The sequence below is a fragment of the Cydia amplana genome, chromosome 18 (assembly GCF_948474715.1).
Source record: "Cydia amplana chromosome 18, ilCydAmpl1.1, whole genome shotgun sequence".
Taxonomy (NCBI): domain Eukaryota; kingdom Metazoa; phylum Arthropoda; class Insecta; order Lepidoptera; family Tortricidae; genus Cydia; species Cydia amplana.
In genome coordinates, this window is record NC_086086.1 from 9,092,154 (window position 1) to 9,111,262 (window position 19,109).

The 19,109-nt window shown below is 38.6% G+C and overlaps 2 protein-coding genes across 2 annotated transcripts; one reads left to right on the forward strand and one right to left on the reverse strand.

Annotated features, from left to right (window-relative positions):
* Positions 1–1,073: 1,073 nt before the first annotated feature.
* Positions 1,074–1,848, forward strand: LOC134656491 (mitochondrial import inner membrane translocase subunit Tim29). Its single transcript, XM_063512050.1, has one exon. It carries the CDS (start codon positions 1,225–1,227, stop codon positions 1,792–1,794), a length of 570 nt encoding a protein of 189 aa, XP_063368120.1. The 5' UTR covers positions 1,074–1,224; the 3' UTR covers positions 1,795–1,848.
* A 193-nt stretch (positions 1,849–2,041) lies between these two features.
* LOC134656386 (F-box/LRR-repeat protein 7-like) lies at positions 2,042–18,825 on the reverse strand. The gene is made up of 13 exons (XM_063511907.1): positions 18,563–18,825; positions 18,362–18,474; positions 17,944–18,089; positions 16,008–16,168; positions 15,640–15,707; positions 13,056–13,218; positions 10,103–10,293; positions 8,984–9,070; positions 8,139–8,643; positions 5,067–5,272; positions 4,766–4,888; positions 4,517–4,673; positions 2,042–3,569 (listed from the first exon to the last, which is right to left on the reverse strand). The coding sequence occupies exons 1-13, from the start codon at positions 18,651–18,653 to the stop codon at positions 3,478–3,480; spliced, it is 2,103 nt and encodes a 700-aa protein (XP_063367977.1). The 5' UTR covers positions 18,654–18,825; the 3' UTR covers positions 2,042–3,477.
* Between the last annotated feature and the right edge of the window lie 284 nt (positions 18,826–19,109).

Here is a 19,109-nt window from a genome sequence, read left to right on the forward strand (position 1 = left end):
CGGATCCCTGATTAACGTTTATTAAATTAAGTTTGAGCAATTTAAAGTGTGTTTTTAATTCTAACTTTGGTACACCTGATGATAGTGATGATGTATTCTTCGATATAAGAACTGCATGTAAAAGAGGAATTATTACATAATTAGTACTTATTGATGAAGCGGTCACTATGAGATGAGGTCTTTTTGGCCTCTGTAGATAGGTATTAGAAGGTTCTTTAGTTGCTCTTTAGATAGGTAACGGATAACTGCGTCTCTATTAATCAGTATTATTTAAGCATTAATTAGGATGAGAAACCGTTCTATAAGTTCAAATGTTTTATAGCTACTGCGGACCTCGATGAGGACTCTTCGTTTTGCCGTCGGCGCGGATAAATAAACGTTGCAAGTGGACTGGACAGAAAATCCTGCTTCTATGAAAATTAAATCCACATTAAATCTTATCAGCCTTTTTAATAACTACATATTTGTAAATTGTCTCTGTTGGCGTCAGTCTAAATTCAGAGGGCCTACCGCGAACCACGTTCGATATGTTGCCTCTATGTCGCACTTGTAAATTCGTACGTAGGGACATTCGTGAGACAGGCAGGCAACACGTCGAACGTGGTTCGCGGTAGGCCCTCAGTACGCTTACTAGAGTTTGTTCAGAATATATTGGGCCCCATACATTCCACGACTCTTCTCTTTCCGAACAGACTCTATATCTCTCTCTGGCGGTCTAGCATGAGTTGCGTTCTTGCGCGACTTCAAGTATGGAGTGTCTGCTCTCTGCCTGCTCTATACAAAATTCTCATATTAAAGCCATACACACTACCGTACCGCACCACGACCTTGGTACGGTATAGTAGTGTGTTACGGCATTTAGTATGGATCAGAACAAATCTGATTGACAGAAAGGGATAGTCTATTTTAGTTGATCAATGTCGCAGTCTCACATTTTTTCTTAAATTTAGTATAGTTTATGGTCACAACAAATAACCCGACCAATCATTTTGTCGTATTGCGTATGTTATGTCCCTCACGGACGCACGTGTATAGATCATCTATAGGATCCTACCATCTATGGCATAAAACGTCAACATTTGACATCTGTCAACGTCACACTAACAGTTAAATGTCAAATAGAAATAACCTAGTTAACTTACAATATTTTAGTTGGAATTAGAATACAAACATTATCGGTGGCTTTGGCTTTTGCCGCAATATAGCCTCATTGATCACCTAACCATGTCGATAAACAGATTATCTAGATTGCCAGTAACTTTTAATAAAGTTGGGGGCAAAGTTAAATTTCCTGCGAGATTCAAAGGAACGATTGTTGAAAAATGGGCTGACTATTGGAAGAATCTTTTCATCGACTATCGTCAAATGGTCCAGGACCTACGCACAGACGTTCAGGATGATCCGATTAAAGCTCTAAAATGGACGATAGGACTAACAACAGTCTACGCTTTAGCTAAGAACAACCCAGATGAATTGGATTTTAAAGACAGATTGAGAAAGATACACAACGAAGTTGCATTGGTCAGCGAAGACTGTTTGAATCCAAAATCCTACGCGCACTTACGACATCTTGAAACTTGCTATAACCAAGGCACTATCCACTACAAGAGTTTTGGAATAGCTTCAGTTATGTACACCTCAGATTTAAGTGAATCATGTGCTATGTACAAAGCACACTGCTCTTATATGCAACCGACAATATTTAGTTTTCCTTCAAGAATAGTTGACTTTGGATTTATGGGCAATTGGTGGAACATTTATATTAAAATGACAAATTATGATGTGAACTTCTGAAATTATCGTCCTTAGATTGATGCTTAGTGTGAATTTAGATGTCATATATTATATATATCACCGTAAAATTGTAAACACTCGTCAGATTATAATCTCGCTAGTTAAATTATAACTGACGGTAGGGAGATTATAAACTAACCTAACCTACGTTAGATTGTAAACTAATGGGTTCACAATCTTACGATGTCATATACAACAATACTTATTAGTATAAATTGTTCAATGTTTAAGAAATAAAACTTAGTAATTCTGGATGATGATGTTTATAATTAATTTCTTATTGATAAATTAATGTATAAAAACTAAGATCTTTTCACAAATTACCTCATGCAATGAGCTTTATCCTAAAACACAAAAACAAATCATTTCTAGTAACATATGAAAGTAAAATGACCCAGTTACTATATAAAAGAAAAATAAGTTCATGCTAGTTACTGACATGTGACATTTATTTTATTACACCATGCCTTTACTAAAACAATAAATAAGTGGGTAACTCAACAAATATATTGCAAAAAACAACGCCTCTGTTGTAATTCGAGGGTTATTGTGTATTTGTAACAAAAACCATTCCTCATCCTAGTGAGTCACTAAATTGAAATTAGATAATCCAATCAGAATCAACAAAAAGGTTTTTCATATGAAATCATTAGCAATTCACCATAGAATTACACCTTTATAATTAAAAAAATAAATATAGTATATAAATTATAGCACTGATTGTTATTCAAGTGATCACAAATCACAACAACTTACCTCATTCTCTCTACGAAAAATAAAATCATCTTTGATTGCAATGTATTAAGATCTTAAAAAGGAAAAATATAATAACATAAAAAATCCTGAAAAAGGAGTCTAAACTTAAAACAATGTCTAAATTGGGAAATAAACATCACACTCTAAGTTACAAATGAGAGAAAAATGACTGTTCTTCTTGAATTAAATTAAAAGTAATCCAAAATGATGAATACAAATAAAATAATAAGCAAGTTCTTCTCAATAATGTAACAAGATTTAGTGGACATGGCCTCATGAGGTTGGATACTATAGCAATTTCTTGACAAATATAACAAATTCTGCAAGGGCAGTAACAATTATTCTATTTAAAAATGTTATTAAGTGTTATGTAAACAAAATTTCCCTGCTATAATATTACATTTGAACTAAGCTGCTGTTACAAGGGAAATTAAAAATTAAATAGTATTCTATCACAATTGTTTCAGACTTTACTTAACATATTTTACAGTTTACATAAATATTTTTACATAGGCATGTAGGTAAATAATAATGACTATAAGGGCGCTATGAAGGACTCTAATTAACAATACAAGCTCCCTCCATCAGAGGTTAGGCATCAGTTTTTAACGAAAATTTCACCAACACTCAACACAGTGGACGTGAGAAACAAACTTGTTTCCTATTAACATTGATATTAAAAAAATAGATATGATTTCTATTATCTAAATATACATGGAAATAATAAAATAAAAACAATCACAGATAAAGACTTCTAAGTTGACTCCGTCCTCCTATTCTGGAAGCGAGGTATAACCTGGAGCTGGTTTCATAAAATCTTGTACTTTATTATGCAATTGGGGGCACTGATTGTGTATAAATAAATAGTAAGCGTACAACACATGTTAATATACATTCCGTGGAGCCGTCGGACAGGGCCCAGCCGTGTTACATGAGCAGTAGGTTCTGCGGGTGCAGCCCGTACGCGTACATCGCGTCATCGTCGTAGTCGAGATCTTCCCACCCTTCTTCGTCTCCATCTACAAATTGAAATGTAATGATATTAATTGCAATATTTAACAGTAATAAATGATAGCTCTAGCTCTTATCGAGTAAAATTTTATTGTTTTGTATATGTCACCGTAAAATTGTAAATACTCGTCATATTATAATCTCGCTAGTTACATTATAAACTGACGGTAGGGAGATTATAATCTAACCTAACCTACGTTAGATTATAAACTAACGGGTTCACAATCTTACGGTGTCATATATATTATATAATACAATGTGAACAATTTTATACAGTTTATGAACATCCGAACTCTTTAATTTGAATATAGGAAAAAAGAAGTAAGAACTACTAATTCCCAGAAAGGAACTTTGGGCAATCTAACAGGGGTTCTCAATCTATTTACAAGTTGCAAGTTTAAAATTTCGCGGCGGCGCCCTAATCTAGCTAGGCTATTCTAAATAGATAGGTAACATGGTGAGGAGGATTGTCTCACGGCGTCTACGGCGCCCCAGGGCGACGCGGCACACAGTTTGGGAACCCATAAGCTAATCGGTCTACGAAGTCCGACGGCAGGTGCTGGTTGGTCAGGTCCTCCGTGCCTATTATGTTGTATATAACTGTCTTTTTTGTTTTGATTAATGTGTTGTATGTCCTAAAGTTTAAGGTGTAAATTTGCATGCTACTATGCATGTTTATTGCAAATAAATGAAATCTAAATCTAATCTACATCAATAGCTTAACGGGTAACTGTAGACGTGAGTGAGTAGTTGGTATCATCTTGGGTCGTCCCATTCGTTTTTCGTCAAGTTCTTAAATTAGTCCTATTCTGCTTTCCTCACTCATTCTACATTCGGCACAATCGTCGGTGGCTTTCAATGTAGAATGAGTGACGAAAGCAGAATAGGACTAATTTAAGAACTTGACGAAAAACGAATGGGACCATCCAAGATGATACAGAGTAGTTATAGTTACCGGAGCCGAAGAAATCGTCGAAGTTATCGTGATCGTAGGGGTCGTCGAGCGAGTCGTCCGAGCTGTCCTCGAAGATCCGGTCCACGAAGTCCGGCCGCAGGTGCGGGTTGCTCAGGTCCTCGGTGCTTACTACCAGCAGCTTGTGCGACGGGTAACTCTGTACATACAACTTGTGATTAGCCTACAAGAAACATATCCAAAATTTGCCAATGAAATTTGAACTTTAAAGTTAGGTTGGTGTTAAGGTACCTCTGCCATGGCCGCGGTGCCCCCCATCCGCAGCGTGAGCGGGCGCGGCGTCCGCGCGAGCGTCGCCGTAGCCGCTTCCACCAGTTCTTCTGACACGCTGTCGCAACCGCATACGTCCAGCTCCTGAACACATAACACATAGCCATGTTGATAATTAATTTAATTTACTTGCACTTAACCGTCTGTCAACAGTACGTTATGTATGAAAAAAAAAATCGGTAAGAGTACCCCCTGGAAAACCGTTTAATTATTATTCTGGTTTTCCAACGGATGTTACGGGTGTCGTGCAGCTGCCACCCACCTGCAGCTGGGCGCAGGCGTCCAGCACGGCGGCGAAGGGCGCGGCGGTGAGCGAGGCGTTGCCGCGCGCCGCGAGGCTGGCGAGGCGCGCGCACCGCGCGGCGGCCGCGGCGCCGGCGTCCGTCAGCAGCGCGATGTACGAGATGTCCAGCTTGCTGAGCGCCGTGCACGAGCGGCATATCGTTAGGATACCCTCGTCGCTCACGCCTGAGGGGTTACAACTTACATTCAATAAATTTCATTTTAGTTTTGGTGTGTGTGCCACTCGGACGAACGCTTCTAAGGAAGATAGGACTGTTTTTTTAAATGTGACGTCACAGAATAAATAATAGTACTAGGTACAGAAGACTTACTCTCTAACAAAACGCGTCTGTTACGATCAGCACAGATATGGCCGCTAGTTGGCGACAGCGCCACGCGCGGCTTATGGCTTTCCCCAAAATTGGGGCCGAACGGATGTACTTTTAGCTACCAGTAGAAAAGCGACGAAATCGCGGAGTGAGACACGTCTGGTGACGTTTACGTGTTACGTTTTAAGTGTGACGACGTGGTAGAGAAGTGCTGTTTTCCCCAGAAGTGGAACAGAACCCGCCGAAATGATGTGTGCCAGTAAACTTCTTTGAATTCTAAAAACTTTCATTCAAAAGACGTTTTTATTCCAAAAACGTTGTTGTATATTGTCTGAAATTGTTTGTATTTAAGTATGGTAATATTAATAGAATGAACGTAAAATAACTGAAAAGTATAATTTGCTATGTGATATTTTTATTTTTAGTTATACCAGCTGGTAACGGTCACTGGATTCATATCATGTAAATCAAAGCGCGCGCACAGCGTGTATGCTATTCTGTAGTCTAAAAAGTGAAACACACACTCGCTTAGCAATTTTAGCACAGCTACCTATTTTGATTGCTGAATGATACAGTAAGCAACGTAAAAAGCGTATGTACACAACGCTTCATGTATACTAACAGCAACACGTTTCACTAATCATAGGCATTTAGACTTTATCTCGGGGTTATTCCCACTAGTTACCACCAAGTTGTTACCAGTGGTAAAAGGTGTGAAAAAGTTTCCCAGTAGTCACCACTGGTAACAACTTGGTGGTAACTAGTGGGAATAGCCCTTATCTCGTGGTAATAAAATCTACATCTAGCCAGCTGTGTGGCCAATGAAACGACGAAATGAGTTATGCATTGATGATTGATGATACAGCGAAGGCTTTTATGATCTAACATGTACAATAATACATACTTACACAGATCGTCTAAACTTCTAAAGGGCCCTAATTAGTGTACACTAATCAATTCAATAATAAATACTAGTTTTATGTGTGTTTTCATTACAAGGGGTTGTGGTTCAAATATTAATTAATTAGTGGATTTCAAAACAAAAGGGGTGTGGGTTAATAGGTACCTTCCTTGGAACTGTGATCCCTCCACGTGTACAAACTCACTTCGATCGTGGGTCATCCAATGGCAAGCCACAGAAAAACAACCCATTTTATTATAGAGATTCAATATTTTATATCAATTCAGCAAGGAATTTAGTAGAAGGGAAGACAGCATGCCATTGTCTATTAGGGCCTGTACACACTAAGCGTTTTTCGTCGTGGCGACGGTTTCATACAAAATCGAACGCAGCGTTCGATCTTTTATGAAATTGTCACCGCGTTTTCTGCGAGAAATACCAGTGTGTACAGGCTCTTACATTTTCGTAAAGTGAGTGCAGGTAATAGATTGAGATTGGGTATTGGAGCGTTACGTAAGAATATATTGGTAATAAACGAAAGTTGGCATTGGTAGAGGCTTAGTGCGATAATACATTGCGAATAAAACATGCAAGCACATGAACACATGAACGTTTATTTATATAACTTTATAGCTTGGTAGTTCAAATTGATCAATCATTCAAGAATATTAGTAACATCAACACAATCAAGCAATGTCTTTAAAACATCAGGCTAAGTTTTGAAGAATTATGAAGGTGATTTCAATCTAAAGCGAAAAAACAGTTTTCAAAATGCACATCACATGCATCATACCTAACGCTAACTCTATTGGCAAACACACACACCAAAGTCAAAACGTTGGAGCAATATAGCGATTCCGTATTGGGTAAATTTTCCCGAAATCAGTAAAGTGTGCTATTATAGCCCTTGAGCGCAATTAGCTCATGAGGTAACAAACCACTGGTAAAAATCATGTTCAATAAAGGTGTCCGTCGCAGACGTTTTGAGCACCTTTACTGCTAACTCTAATGGCTCCTCTACACGATGGGCCAGCGCCGGCCACTCCAAGGGACGCAGCCATACGGTAGAATGAGATAGCAATATCACTTGCTCCCTCTAACGCATAAATGCGGTCCTTGGAGTGGCCTGCGCTGGCCCATCGTGTAGACGAGCCATTAGAGTTAGCAGCAAAGGTGCTCAAAACGTCTGCGACGGACACCTTTATTGAACATGATTTTTACCAGTTGTTTGTTACCTCATAACATTTTATGACTCAAGAACTGATAGTTTGCAGCAGGTATAACAGTATATTTATTTTATTGCTACCACAATATCATCGCGGCATAATCTTTTGCTCTAGTGCAGCGGTCGGCAACCCGCGGCCTGTGAACCTGTCACTTGTGGCCCGCGAGCCTCCCTGGCTATTTTGTATGTAATATTGAAAAACGACAATGTCTGATAAAGTCATAAATATTAACAAAGTGCGGCCCGCGTCAACTTCGTTAACTACTATGTGGCCCATGGCTGCTAAAAGGTTGCCGACCGCTGCTCTAGTGGATCAGAAAATGCCAGCAAGCAGCTGTGGGATAAATATCAAGAATCTGCAACATGGTTTAGATTCCAGACAGCCACGCTTAGGTACTGATAAGAATAGCATGCAGACCAGTCATTAGTCATCAGCATTTCCTCCCGTTTCTAACCTTATATAAATTGAATAAGATTGGAATGAAATAGAGTTTTCTACATTCCGTCTGCCGCTGTCAAAAAGGTTTAGCAACCGGACCATATGAAGATCCTTTAAACAAGGAATCTAAGAAGTAAAATGATGCATAAAGCAATTACCTGGCTGAGGGTTGACCTTTCTAGAATTACAACTAGAGACGTTCAAACACTCCAACTTGGTGCACGTCTGCGCGACCGTCTTCAGTATCGCGTTATTTATGTAGATATTCCGGCTGAGGTTCAACACTTTCAACTCGGTCATCTTGGACAACGATTCGCAAAAGTCAATATTGACTTGCGGCGTTGAGCAGACGTCCATAGACGTGTATTCGCTGAGTGACAGTTCTTCTAGTTGCGGTAGTTTGTTGAGTATGAGCGGTATGATTTTCCACATGGTGACGGGGCATACATCTAGCCTGAGTGTTTTGAGGTTGGGTAGCGTGTCTATGGCGGCGCATATGACGGTGCCCTGTAGGCTGTAGCAGTTGTAGAAGGAAAGCGTGTGTAGCCACGGCGGGTTAGAGCCGGTGAGGAAAAGTCCGGTCACGTGCGTGTTGTTGGCTACCGTTATGCTTTCTATGCTCGCTTCGTTTTTGACTATACGTACTAAACTTGAATCGGACAGCTGAAACAAGTGCGTCATTTTAAGACCATAATGATAACTATAAAGTCAGTGATGCTGATGAATAAGAGTTACTGTCATTCGGATTGTGTAACACTGATTTAAACTTTCACGATTTTTACACATTATTAAATTGTACAACGGGACTTAATCGCGTATCTAAGTTTTAAGATTTACCTCCGACGTTTCGAGGACGGCGTTGTCCCCGACTCACTTCTCCGAGACCACGGGGAAACGTCGGAGGTAAATCTTAAAACTTAGATACGCGATTAAATCCCGTTGTACAATTTAATAATTCGAATTGTGCTTCCAATAATGACGTATTTTACTAATATAAACTTACCTTGCTGCAAGAAACAAAGGACAGGGCTTTTAAATATTTACATCCATAAATAAGTGGATTCCAATTTTTTGTATACATCCCGACAACCTGTAATGATAAAAAAAAGAAATCAATATGACATACGTAATATGTTCCCGTTTGTTTACAATTGTGTGTATGTATTTAAAATAATTCTAACAATTACCTTCTCCAAGAATGTTGCTACAATTAGGCTTTTTGTAAATCAAACCAACGGGAACTTTTAAAAGTTACGTGGCTAATTGACCATGTTCCTGTAGGAAACTTTTACATTATGTTTAATCAATTAAGTCACCACAACAGATTTGATAGAACTGGTCAATGTATCAGCTACCACGCTGCACTCACTTCAATAGAGCGTGCATGAACTGTAGGGGTAGCGCCTGCTTATAGGCGATAACTTTTAAAGTATTCGATTCAGGTCACGAGGCAGACCCTCCAACGCCCACGGACCCTATTATATACCAGCTAGCCGTAGCCTGTCTTGTGTCCAGGTTGGGGCAGAATTGTGCGCCGTGCGGTCGTTGAGCGCCGACCAGTGGTGGTCGATGTGTAGCCGCGTCAGGTTCGGGCCCAGTCACTACGGCCTACCGTGCCTGTCGACTGCCACATAGTAGAGTACATCACCTTGAGCTCCTCCAGGTTGGGGCAGAACTTGCCCACCGTGTGCGCCGTGCGGTCGTTGAGCGCCGACCAGTGGTGGTCGATGTGTAGCCGCGTCAGGTTCGGGCCCAGTCACTACAGCCTACCGTGCCTGTCGACTGCCACATAGTAGAGTACATCAACTTGAGCTCCTCCAGGTTGGGGCAGAACTTGCCCACCGTGTGCGCCGTGCGGTCGTTGAGCGCCGACCAGTGGTGGTCGATGTGTAGCCGCGTCAGGTTCGGGCCCAGTCACTACAGCCTACCGTGCCTGTCGACTGCGACACAGTAGAGTACATCACCTTGAGCTCCTCCAGGTTGGGGCAGAACTTGCCCGCCGTGTGCGCCGTGCGGTCGTTGAGCGCCGACCAGTGGTGGTCGATGTGTAGCCGCGTCAGGTTCGGGCCCAGTCACTACAGCCTACCGTGCCTGTCGACTGCCACACAGTAGAGTACATCACCTTGAGCTCCTCCAGGTTGGGGCAGAACTTGCCCACCGTGTGCGCCGTGCGGTCGTTGAGCGCCGACCAGTGGTGGTCGATGTGTAGCCGCGTCAGGTTCGGGCCCAGTCGCTGCAGCACCCGCCGTAATACTGCCGTCGTTAGCGTCACCGTACCGTGTTGCCACCATGACGTCTTGAACTTTCGAATACCTGGTAAAAATAATATTGACGACTGAAGAAACAAACTGTTGATAATCTAACACTTTAAAATCTCGCGTTTTGTACACATATTTGGGTTTAAAGATTTTTTATTATGAGTAAAGAACAAAAGTTCACTTACAATTAGCTCAAACTATAAAGAATTTCATGCATGATTTACAATTACAGACATCCACCTAGTCGATGATAATAATTAATATACATTATCACTGATATATATTTTTTCAACTTGCTTTTATAAATTTTTAATGATTTACAATCTTTCACTTCATTTAATTTCACAAACGGGTCTACCGCGATATAATTTCAGTGTTTTTACCTTAAATTCCTCCTAAAGCCTTAAGCCTTTTTCCTTAAAGTAAAAACAATTATACCGCGGTAGACCCGTTTGTGAAATTAAATATCTGTTGATAATCGTGTGTCCCTCATATTGAGATTTCTGTTTGTTAGAAAGAGACAAAAGTTGACAGGTTTGTAAGAGGTTGCTAAGTTTTATAAATAGGGGGTAAGGGCCTTTTCAAAACTACGGCATTCAAGCATCCAATAGTAACTGAAAGAGATTCTTACAAAATACTACAAATGTTTGCATTGTTTTCTGTCACTCATAGGAAAATCAGAGTGAACCGCGCAATAAATTGTAAAACCATTATTTAGCGAACTTTAGTTACTCATAAATTATGAGTCATAATGTAACACCATAATTAAATTAACACCTATGAATTTCAATTCAATAAAAAATTAAGTACCTATTGTTCTCTTAAATTAGTCTAACTACGAGGGGCGTTCAATAAAAAGTGAGAATGAGTATGTTATATACAACTTTTATTAAATGTAATTTTATTTTTCGACATAGTCACCTTTTAGCATAATACACTTAGTATATCTTTTTTCTAAACTTAAAATTCCATTTCTAAAAAAGGTTTCATCTTGAGTACTTAAAAAATCTTGTACTGCAGCGACTACCGCGTCGTCGTCTTCAAATTTCTTGCCTCTTAGGTATTCCTTCAATCTCGGAAATAGGTAGAAATCACTAGGGGCGAGGTCTGGTGAATACGGAGGATGCTTAAGGATATCGAACCCAGCATCACGTATTGCAGCCATTGCAACGGCGGACTTGTGTGCCGGTGCATTGTCCTGATGGAACAACACAATTTTCGAGAGTTTACCTCGCCGTTTTTCACGGATCTCATTGCGCAATGTTGCTATTTGTTTGGCATATAAAGAGCCCGTAATAGTGGCTCCATGCTCGAGATACTCAATCATTACGACCCCTTTACCATCCCAAAAAACAGAGCCCATGACCTTATCGGCAGATGGGCCCACCTTGAATTTCTTCGGAGTTGGAGATGATGGCCTTTTCCATGTCATAGACTGCAGTTTCGTTTCAGGGTCGTAATGATGGAGCCATGTTTCGTCCATTGTTATAAATCGCGCCAAAAAAGTTCCCGGTCTTGCTGTATCAGGTCCAAAGCTTCTTGACAAATCTCGACTCTAGTTTGTTTTTGTGTGTCAGTAAGCATTCTGGGTACCCAACGCGCTGATACCTTTTTCATACCCAAGCGTTCATGTAAAATATTATGCACGCTCCCCGTTGAAATCTTTACATTTTCAGCAATAAAACGAACCGTGACACGACGATCCGCCAAAACTAAGTTTTCGAATTTTTTCACAATTTCTTCAGTTACTGCTGTAGTATGGCGTCCGGAGCGGGGGTCATCCATGGTCGATGTTCTTCCACGTCTAAATTCGGCGCACCAACGTGCGACTGTCGAATACGGAGGAGCATTAGACCTTAAAGTGTCCCGTAAATCTAAATTGACTTGGTCCGTAGAAAAATTTTTCAAACACAAGTATTTGATAATGGCGCGCAGTTCAATTTTCTCCATTTTCGCTAACGTACTCAATAGCATCGCAAAGAAATCGCCGTATTTTATTTTTAAACAAAAAACAGTTAGTTTTTTTTCATGGCAATCAGCTAGGTAGATTAGCTTTACCGGCCAGTATTTACTTTCCTAATATTTAAAGAGTTTGCATCTCATTTTCATTATATATTGAACGCCCCTCGTACATTAGCAATCTTACATTAACATACATTAAATTTATTAAAACAATGGGTTTATGTTTTAGGAGAACTAGTATCCCTATTATAATAAACACGTTACTGAACACAAATACATATTATGTTTTATATTTCATCATTCGTGTAAAGTCCAATGAGTCATTTGACTCATCAAGTCATCATCATCAATAACAATAACTTTTACCCTACAAATTACAAGAATTTCCTTTGTTGGAAAGAAATGTGGAAGCCACTCCGTGTGTTACCTATTCGCGGCCAAATTACCGAAACGAATTTGGCATTTAGAAATACCTAAGCTTAAGCTAAGGCCTCCTAAGGATGGACAATGGACATAGGCTTCTCAATTTATGGGAATCTACCCCTTGCTATATTCGGTCAGTGAACTCCTAGGTGGCTGATTTAGAATATATTATAGATGACACAATTTTTGCAGTAAATATGTACCCGTTAGCACCACTGTGAAATATTGCGGCAAGTTAGCACCACTGTGAAATATTTACATGGTATGACCGCTATGACATAAAACTACTAACCCTTTGAACACCACGCATATCGTGTGCGGCGCGTCATCGTGAATCTTGTCGCAATGCACGATGGTTGATATTGGGTTGTAGCCGCACGCGTCATTTGACATCTTTGTACAAGGGTAAAGATATTATCAGATTGTACAAACCATTAATATGTTCGTGGACCAGGCTCTGCCAGCGCTTGCTCACGCGCTCTGACCGGATCAAGTCTATGATGGGAACGAAGTTGAGCACATGCGCTAGACAGTCTCTGTTCAGTATGTCTAATATTGTGTATGTCTTTTCCGTGTTTTCGTTTTCTTCTGAATTCTAAAACAAAGAGGTTTTGAGAACTTAAAGAGAGTCCATCTAAGTTAGCTCAGCACAGATTTCGCAGCAACAATGTGTGAAAGTGCCACAACAAACATCATCTTTCCATAGCGTAACATTTATGGTGGCATTTCCATACTGTTGTTTACCATGTTGGGGCAGATCTAGCGTGATCTGATTCTAAGACATATGATTAACTACAAGTTTCTTTTTGACCCAGTGATATTAGAGAAAGCCTTAGGACAATAAGATGACCATATACCATATTCATATTTATGTAACGGCCAAATATATCAGTACACATGCTTATTTATAAAGTTGCCGTCAATAGAACTTGCAAACTATGTAAACAAACAATGTAACATTGTTTTGTGACTGTTTCTCCTTGAATTTTCACACTATCCCATCAAACACAATTCAAACTATACACATATACACTATTGAAACGGTCCGTTCCGTAAAATACATAAATATATAACTGTATCTTGGATATTTAATTAAAAGTTTAAAATGGTTTCATAAGTTAGGTTATTAGGACCTGATGGAATGACGTTTTTGTTTCTTTTAAATTCTACAATTGTCTATGATGGGTAATGTTGTGACTAAAGTTAGTGATATAAATCCGTTACACAATGCACTACCCAACTCACGCTCTGTACCTACCGCCGCGGTTGTAAAATACATCAATACATCATTCTTAAGTACCAATTTGTCTTCTAATTGTGATTAAACAAATTAAAAATAAGTAACTACTTGTTTTTTAATTTTGGTATTTCATTACTCGATATGGTTTGACCAGTGGCGGATTTCCCATAAGGCACAGTAGACACGTGCCTAGGGTGGCGAGATATTAGGGGCGGCAAATTGTGACAAAAAAATCGCTGATGATAACAAGAAATAACTTAAAATTAGGCCAGGCAACGAATTCTCAAAAAAAGAGGGAAATGCTTGGAACACAATTTTTGACTTCGTAACTTTGTTTGAACTAGTTAGGAGGTGAACATATCAAAAGTCCCTGGCCGTAGCCCTTGAGCCGGGGGAAGAGGGAGGTTTGAAGGTCCTATTTTTCGGTTTTTCGATTATATCTCGGAAACTATGCGTTCTAACGACTGATCATTGTACAAAATGAAAGCTGATTAAATTTGCTACAAGTTTTATTTAGTACAGTTTTTCGATATCTTGAGGGTCCTCCACAGTTGTGCGCGAATCGCGGCGCGAAGCCGCGAACGCGAGTGTGGCGTCGATTTCACAGATTGTTCACGCCTCCGCGCCTTATTCCCCGTCGGTTTTTCGGCCAGCGTCAAAGGAGGCGCGAAGCGCGAACTTGCAAGACTCCACAATACACACTATTTTGGCTCATCAGTTGCAAGATAAATATTAATTCTATTATATATAGCGGCTATATTTTACGGTTTTACAACAAAACAAAATGGAAAAATAGCTACAGCAAGTATGACGCCTTAGATAAATTACAGTGAAACTCGATCAGCTGATGCTTTTCAGCCATCTTGGCCCGAACTAAACTGCGAAATCACTAAGAAGTTTGCGATTGTGGAGTCATACGTCAACGTCGCGATATGTTCGCTCGGCGAAGTCGCGCTGCGATTCACGCACAATAGTCTGGTCTGGAGGGGGGCTTGTATAGGGTCCTCCACACTCGTACGCGAATCGCGGCGCGAAGCCGCGAACGCGAGTGTGGAGTCGATTTCGCAGATCTGCTACACTGTTAAAATCTTTCGGGTTCCTTTCCTCGTGAGTACCGTGAATATTATTGATGGAAATTTAATGCAAAATTATAGACATTCAAGAGCGACTATTTCAAAAACTAAACAAGATACCTATCGAAAAACTCGACTGTATAAAACTTGTAGCAAATTTAATCAGCTTTCATTTTGTATAATGATCATGTCACAACGACGCATAGTTTCTAAGATATTATAAGCGAAAAACCGAAAAATGGAACCTTCAAATCAAACCCCCCTACCCCCGCTCAAGGGCTACGGCCGGGGACTTTTGATATTTTCACCTCCTAACGAGTCCAAACAAAGTTACTAAGTTAAAAATGTGTCCCAAGCAAGTGTTCCCTCTATACCTTTTCTTTGCCTGACCTAAATGTAGTCAATATGATGGGTGCTGATGCTGAAGGGGCGGCTACAGGGTCTGAGCCTAGGGCGGCAAAGACTGCAAATCCGCCAGTGGGTTTGACATTAGTAAAGTAGTAAGTAAGAGTCTTGCCCATCACTAGTAAATTCAACATTCAGAGACAATTTCAATATGGCGGTTTGTTTTGTTTGTTTGCAAGTTCTAATGACGGCGACTTCATGGTAACAAATGGTAACAAATGTGTGTTACAATATATTTGGCCATCAGTTCATTTTTAAAAGATAAATATAGCAACACCAAACAAAACAGTTGACTTACTGCCTCTGCATTATTTTCTTGTGTTCCTGCTTCACCACTATCAGTTGATGATTCCAGGGGAACTTGGCCTGTAACAAAGAATTAGTTTAATGGTGGTATGGTGCCTGTTTCATTTGCCTTATCATTATTCAAAGATTCATAGTTTCAGAGGTGTTCATGCAATATTTTAACTTTCAACAAATCTACAAGTCTTCAGGTGGCGCATTGAATTTGTAATTTTGGAAAATTGGAACAAAACTGAAAATTTTAATTTGAAATACATTATATTTGTTTTTCATTAATATGTATATTGATTACTATACAGAAATGCCAAAAAAAAAACTTCACTGTAATGAATAAAAATAATATATAAATTTTTAAGATTATACCATTCTGTTCAGGTGCCGGACTACTGCCATATTGCTGGTTCCTAGATTTCCATGTGACTTGGCCATCAGCATCCTCGGCAGGTTGGTGCCAGCTGTCCGCGGGAGATGTTTTGAGCTTGTAACCTTTGAGTATCTTCTCTTGATCTGGTGCCATGAGGGCTCTGTAACAAGTATTTTTAGAAGTATATATAGAAAACCATAATTTAATTATTATCTTTCTTGTGACTGAGGATCAAAACCACAAGAGATAGCTAATTATTACAGTAATTATTGATACTGATCTGCTGAATTATAAGATTTATAAGATTGAAAATTTTAATTTTACCCATCAGTACTAGCTGTTTGAATCCCTTGCTTTAAACAAATATTTAAGCATTAAATACCCTTGCTTTAACAAATATTTAAGCATTAAAAAGCATTGGGTCTTTCCGCGTAACTCGGACATGACAACGAAAAAATAAACTATTGAATTTAGAATGTGTTTGAATGTAGAATAATCAAATGAGGGTAGCAGAACAAATTTTATAACCTTAAGTCAATAATAAGTCAACGGTTGTCATAATTTCCGACATTGTAAGTGCTGCTTGCGGAATCAACTACGAACGTAAAATAAGTGATTATAAATATTACGACTTTAATTGATTTTTACGCAAAGAAGAGGTAAGTAACCTTTATTTATCTGTTGTCTATTAAATTATTCACGCGTTACTTTGATTACAATTATCATAAGTTGAAAGAAAAATATGTAAGAGGTGAATGAAAATTGCATGTCGTTGAGTAACGTGAGTAACGTAAAAAACAATATTTTTCATTTACTGTACTGAAGTTTTGGACAAACGAACTTATATTGAACTATGTGTATGATTGGGCTTAGATGGTGTCATTCTCGCGGTTTATTTCTCCGCATAAGTGTTATTTTATAGAAATACATGACTTGAGATACTTGTAACGTGAGTCACAGTGAATCGCGTTGTTGCAACTGTAAAGCGAGTAACTAAATATTTGAATGTATTTTGTAGCTACAATGCCTCTATCAGCGGCAGAAAAGGCAAAAAGAAGAAGACAGAAGCTGAAAGACGACGGAAAGTACGAAGAGTATAAGAAAAAACATAGGCTTGCCGCCAAAAAATCAGGCAAAAGAAGAAGTTGCTAGATAACATGACTCAAAAAAAGAAAAACCAATTTATAAAGGATGAAAGAGAAAAAAACAGAAAAAGAGTTGAAAAACATATAGATCAAAGAAAAAAGCTGAATAAGCAAGAGCCTTAGATAGTTCAATTGCATCCTCATCTTCGATGTTAATTAATCGCCAAGCTTTGGGTAGAGCTAAATAACGTATCAGAAAAGTTCTAATTCTAATAATAATAAGTAAAAAATATGCTATTTGTTTGCTAGAAATGATAAAAAATATCAAAATATTCTAGGTAGTCGCAAGTAACGTGATTCACGAAATCGCTGTAACGTGAGTTCGTAAGGTTTTATATTTTATTTAAATAAGGGTGTATCTTTGATTTTATTTGGTTAACTATTAAAGAAGCTTGCATATTTATGTCATTGTTTTGTTATTTTGTTAAAACTAATTCATTCAATAATCAAAGGGAAATCAATAAACACAAAAGGCGTAAAACTCCGTGTCCATTTCTTGTAACGTGAGTCATGGAGTTATTTTCCACTTTTCTCCAATTTTTATAATTTGATGGAGAAAAAGTACTTCGATAAATGATTCGCAGTAATGTACTCTGTGATATTATTATCAAGTTTTCGACGTAGAAAGCTCTTGATCTCAAATATACGACAAGATTGTTAGGAATAGTGACTACAAAGTAACGTGAGTCACCGTGGATTTACCCATTTGTTATTATGTTCATAAGAAAGGAATGTCAGTAAATAAGATTGTCATCTGATGACTAAACTTCTGTTGATTGATTGTACTTACTTGTGTGCATCTGCAGGATCACTGAAGGTCACAAATGCATATGTAGGAGTGGGATTTCTGTTGGGCCCCCGATCCCCCATCCGCAGCCAACAGCTTTTGATGAACCCATATTGAGCAAATACGCCAAACAACTCTGTCCGTGACGTCTACAAAGATTTAATTAAGTAGAGAAGTGGTTTCTCTTAATTTTATACAGTAATTATATAATAACAGTTACCACAGTAAGTACTCAGATAATCCATTGATTAACTGAGTACTTTCTGTGGTAACTGTATGTTTTAATGGTATAATGGAACACTTGTAAACAATAACAGTTAAATTGGATTGTTGACATTACAAAAGATAAATAACATGAACTTTTTGTAAACAGAATAGTAATTGTGCTTTAACATTTTAATAGCATTACATTTTGCATTACCTTTGGAGGTAGGTTTGAAACGTACAGCTTCCTAATGGGTATACCATCTTCTGTATGAGTGGGTACACTTCGTAAACCGTATGGGGTAATATCAAGATTGGAATTTAGGGCATCTAAAAAGAAACAATTTTTAAATTACATGTGCAAGCAAACTTATGAGGAAGATGCGTTATGGAAGTTACACATAAGTTATTGACGTACAAATTTCACGGCGAGCGACGTGAAATAACTCTGGGCCGAAGACTCGTGCATCCTCGAGCGCCTCTTCAAGCACATCCTCGAATTCCCACATCGTTAACTGTATACGATTAACAGCTAAATCGTACAGTTACTTTCAGATTTAATAAGTAAACATTATAATACTGTACTGGCATAAACACAAAAAATTTGAAGAAATAACACGAAATAAAATTGATAATCGCAAAATGCAGTCAGTCAACATACAACGGTCTCTGCAGTTTTTTTATAATATTGCCAGTCTTTCAAAATTCTACTCAACTGACGTGACAAGAAAATAAATGAAGCACAAAGATGAAGCATCACAGTGAAAAAATTGTAGAATGTAAAATTCTAATTGAAATAATTATTTCTGTACATTTTATTCAATTATAATATTATAATTTGAATTTTTTGATTCTGGAAATTTTGTTGCATTTGAAAACAGTACAAAATTTCATACCGTTTCATGCTAGCCAACAGAACAAACTCTAAATGTTTTCATCGTTACAACAAATAAATAAACGAACGA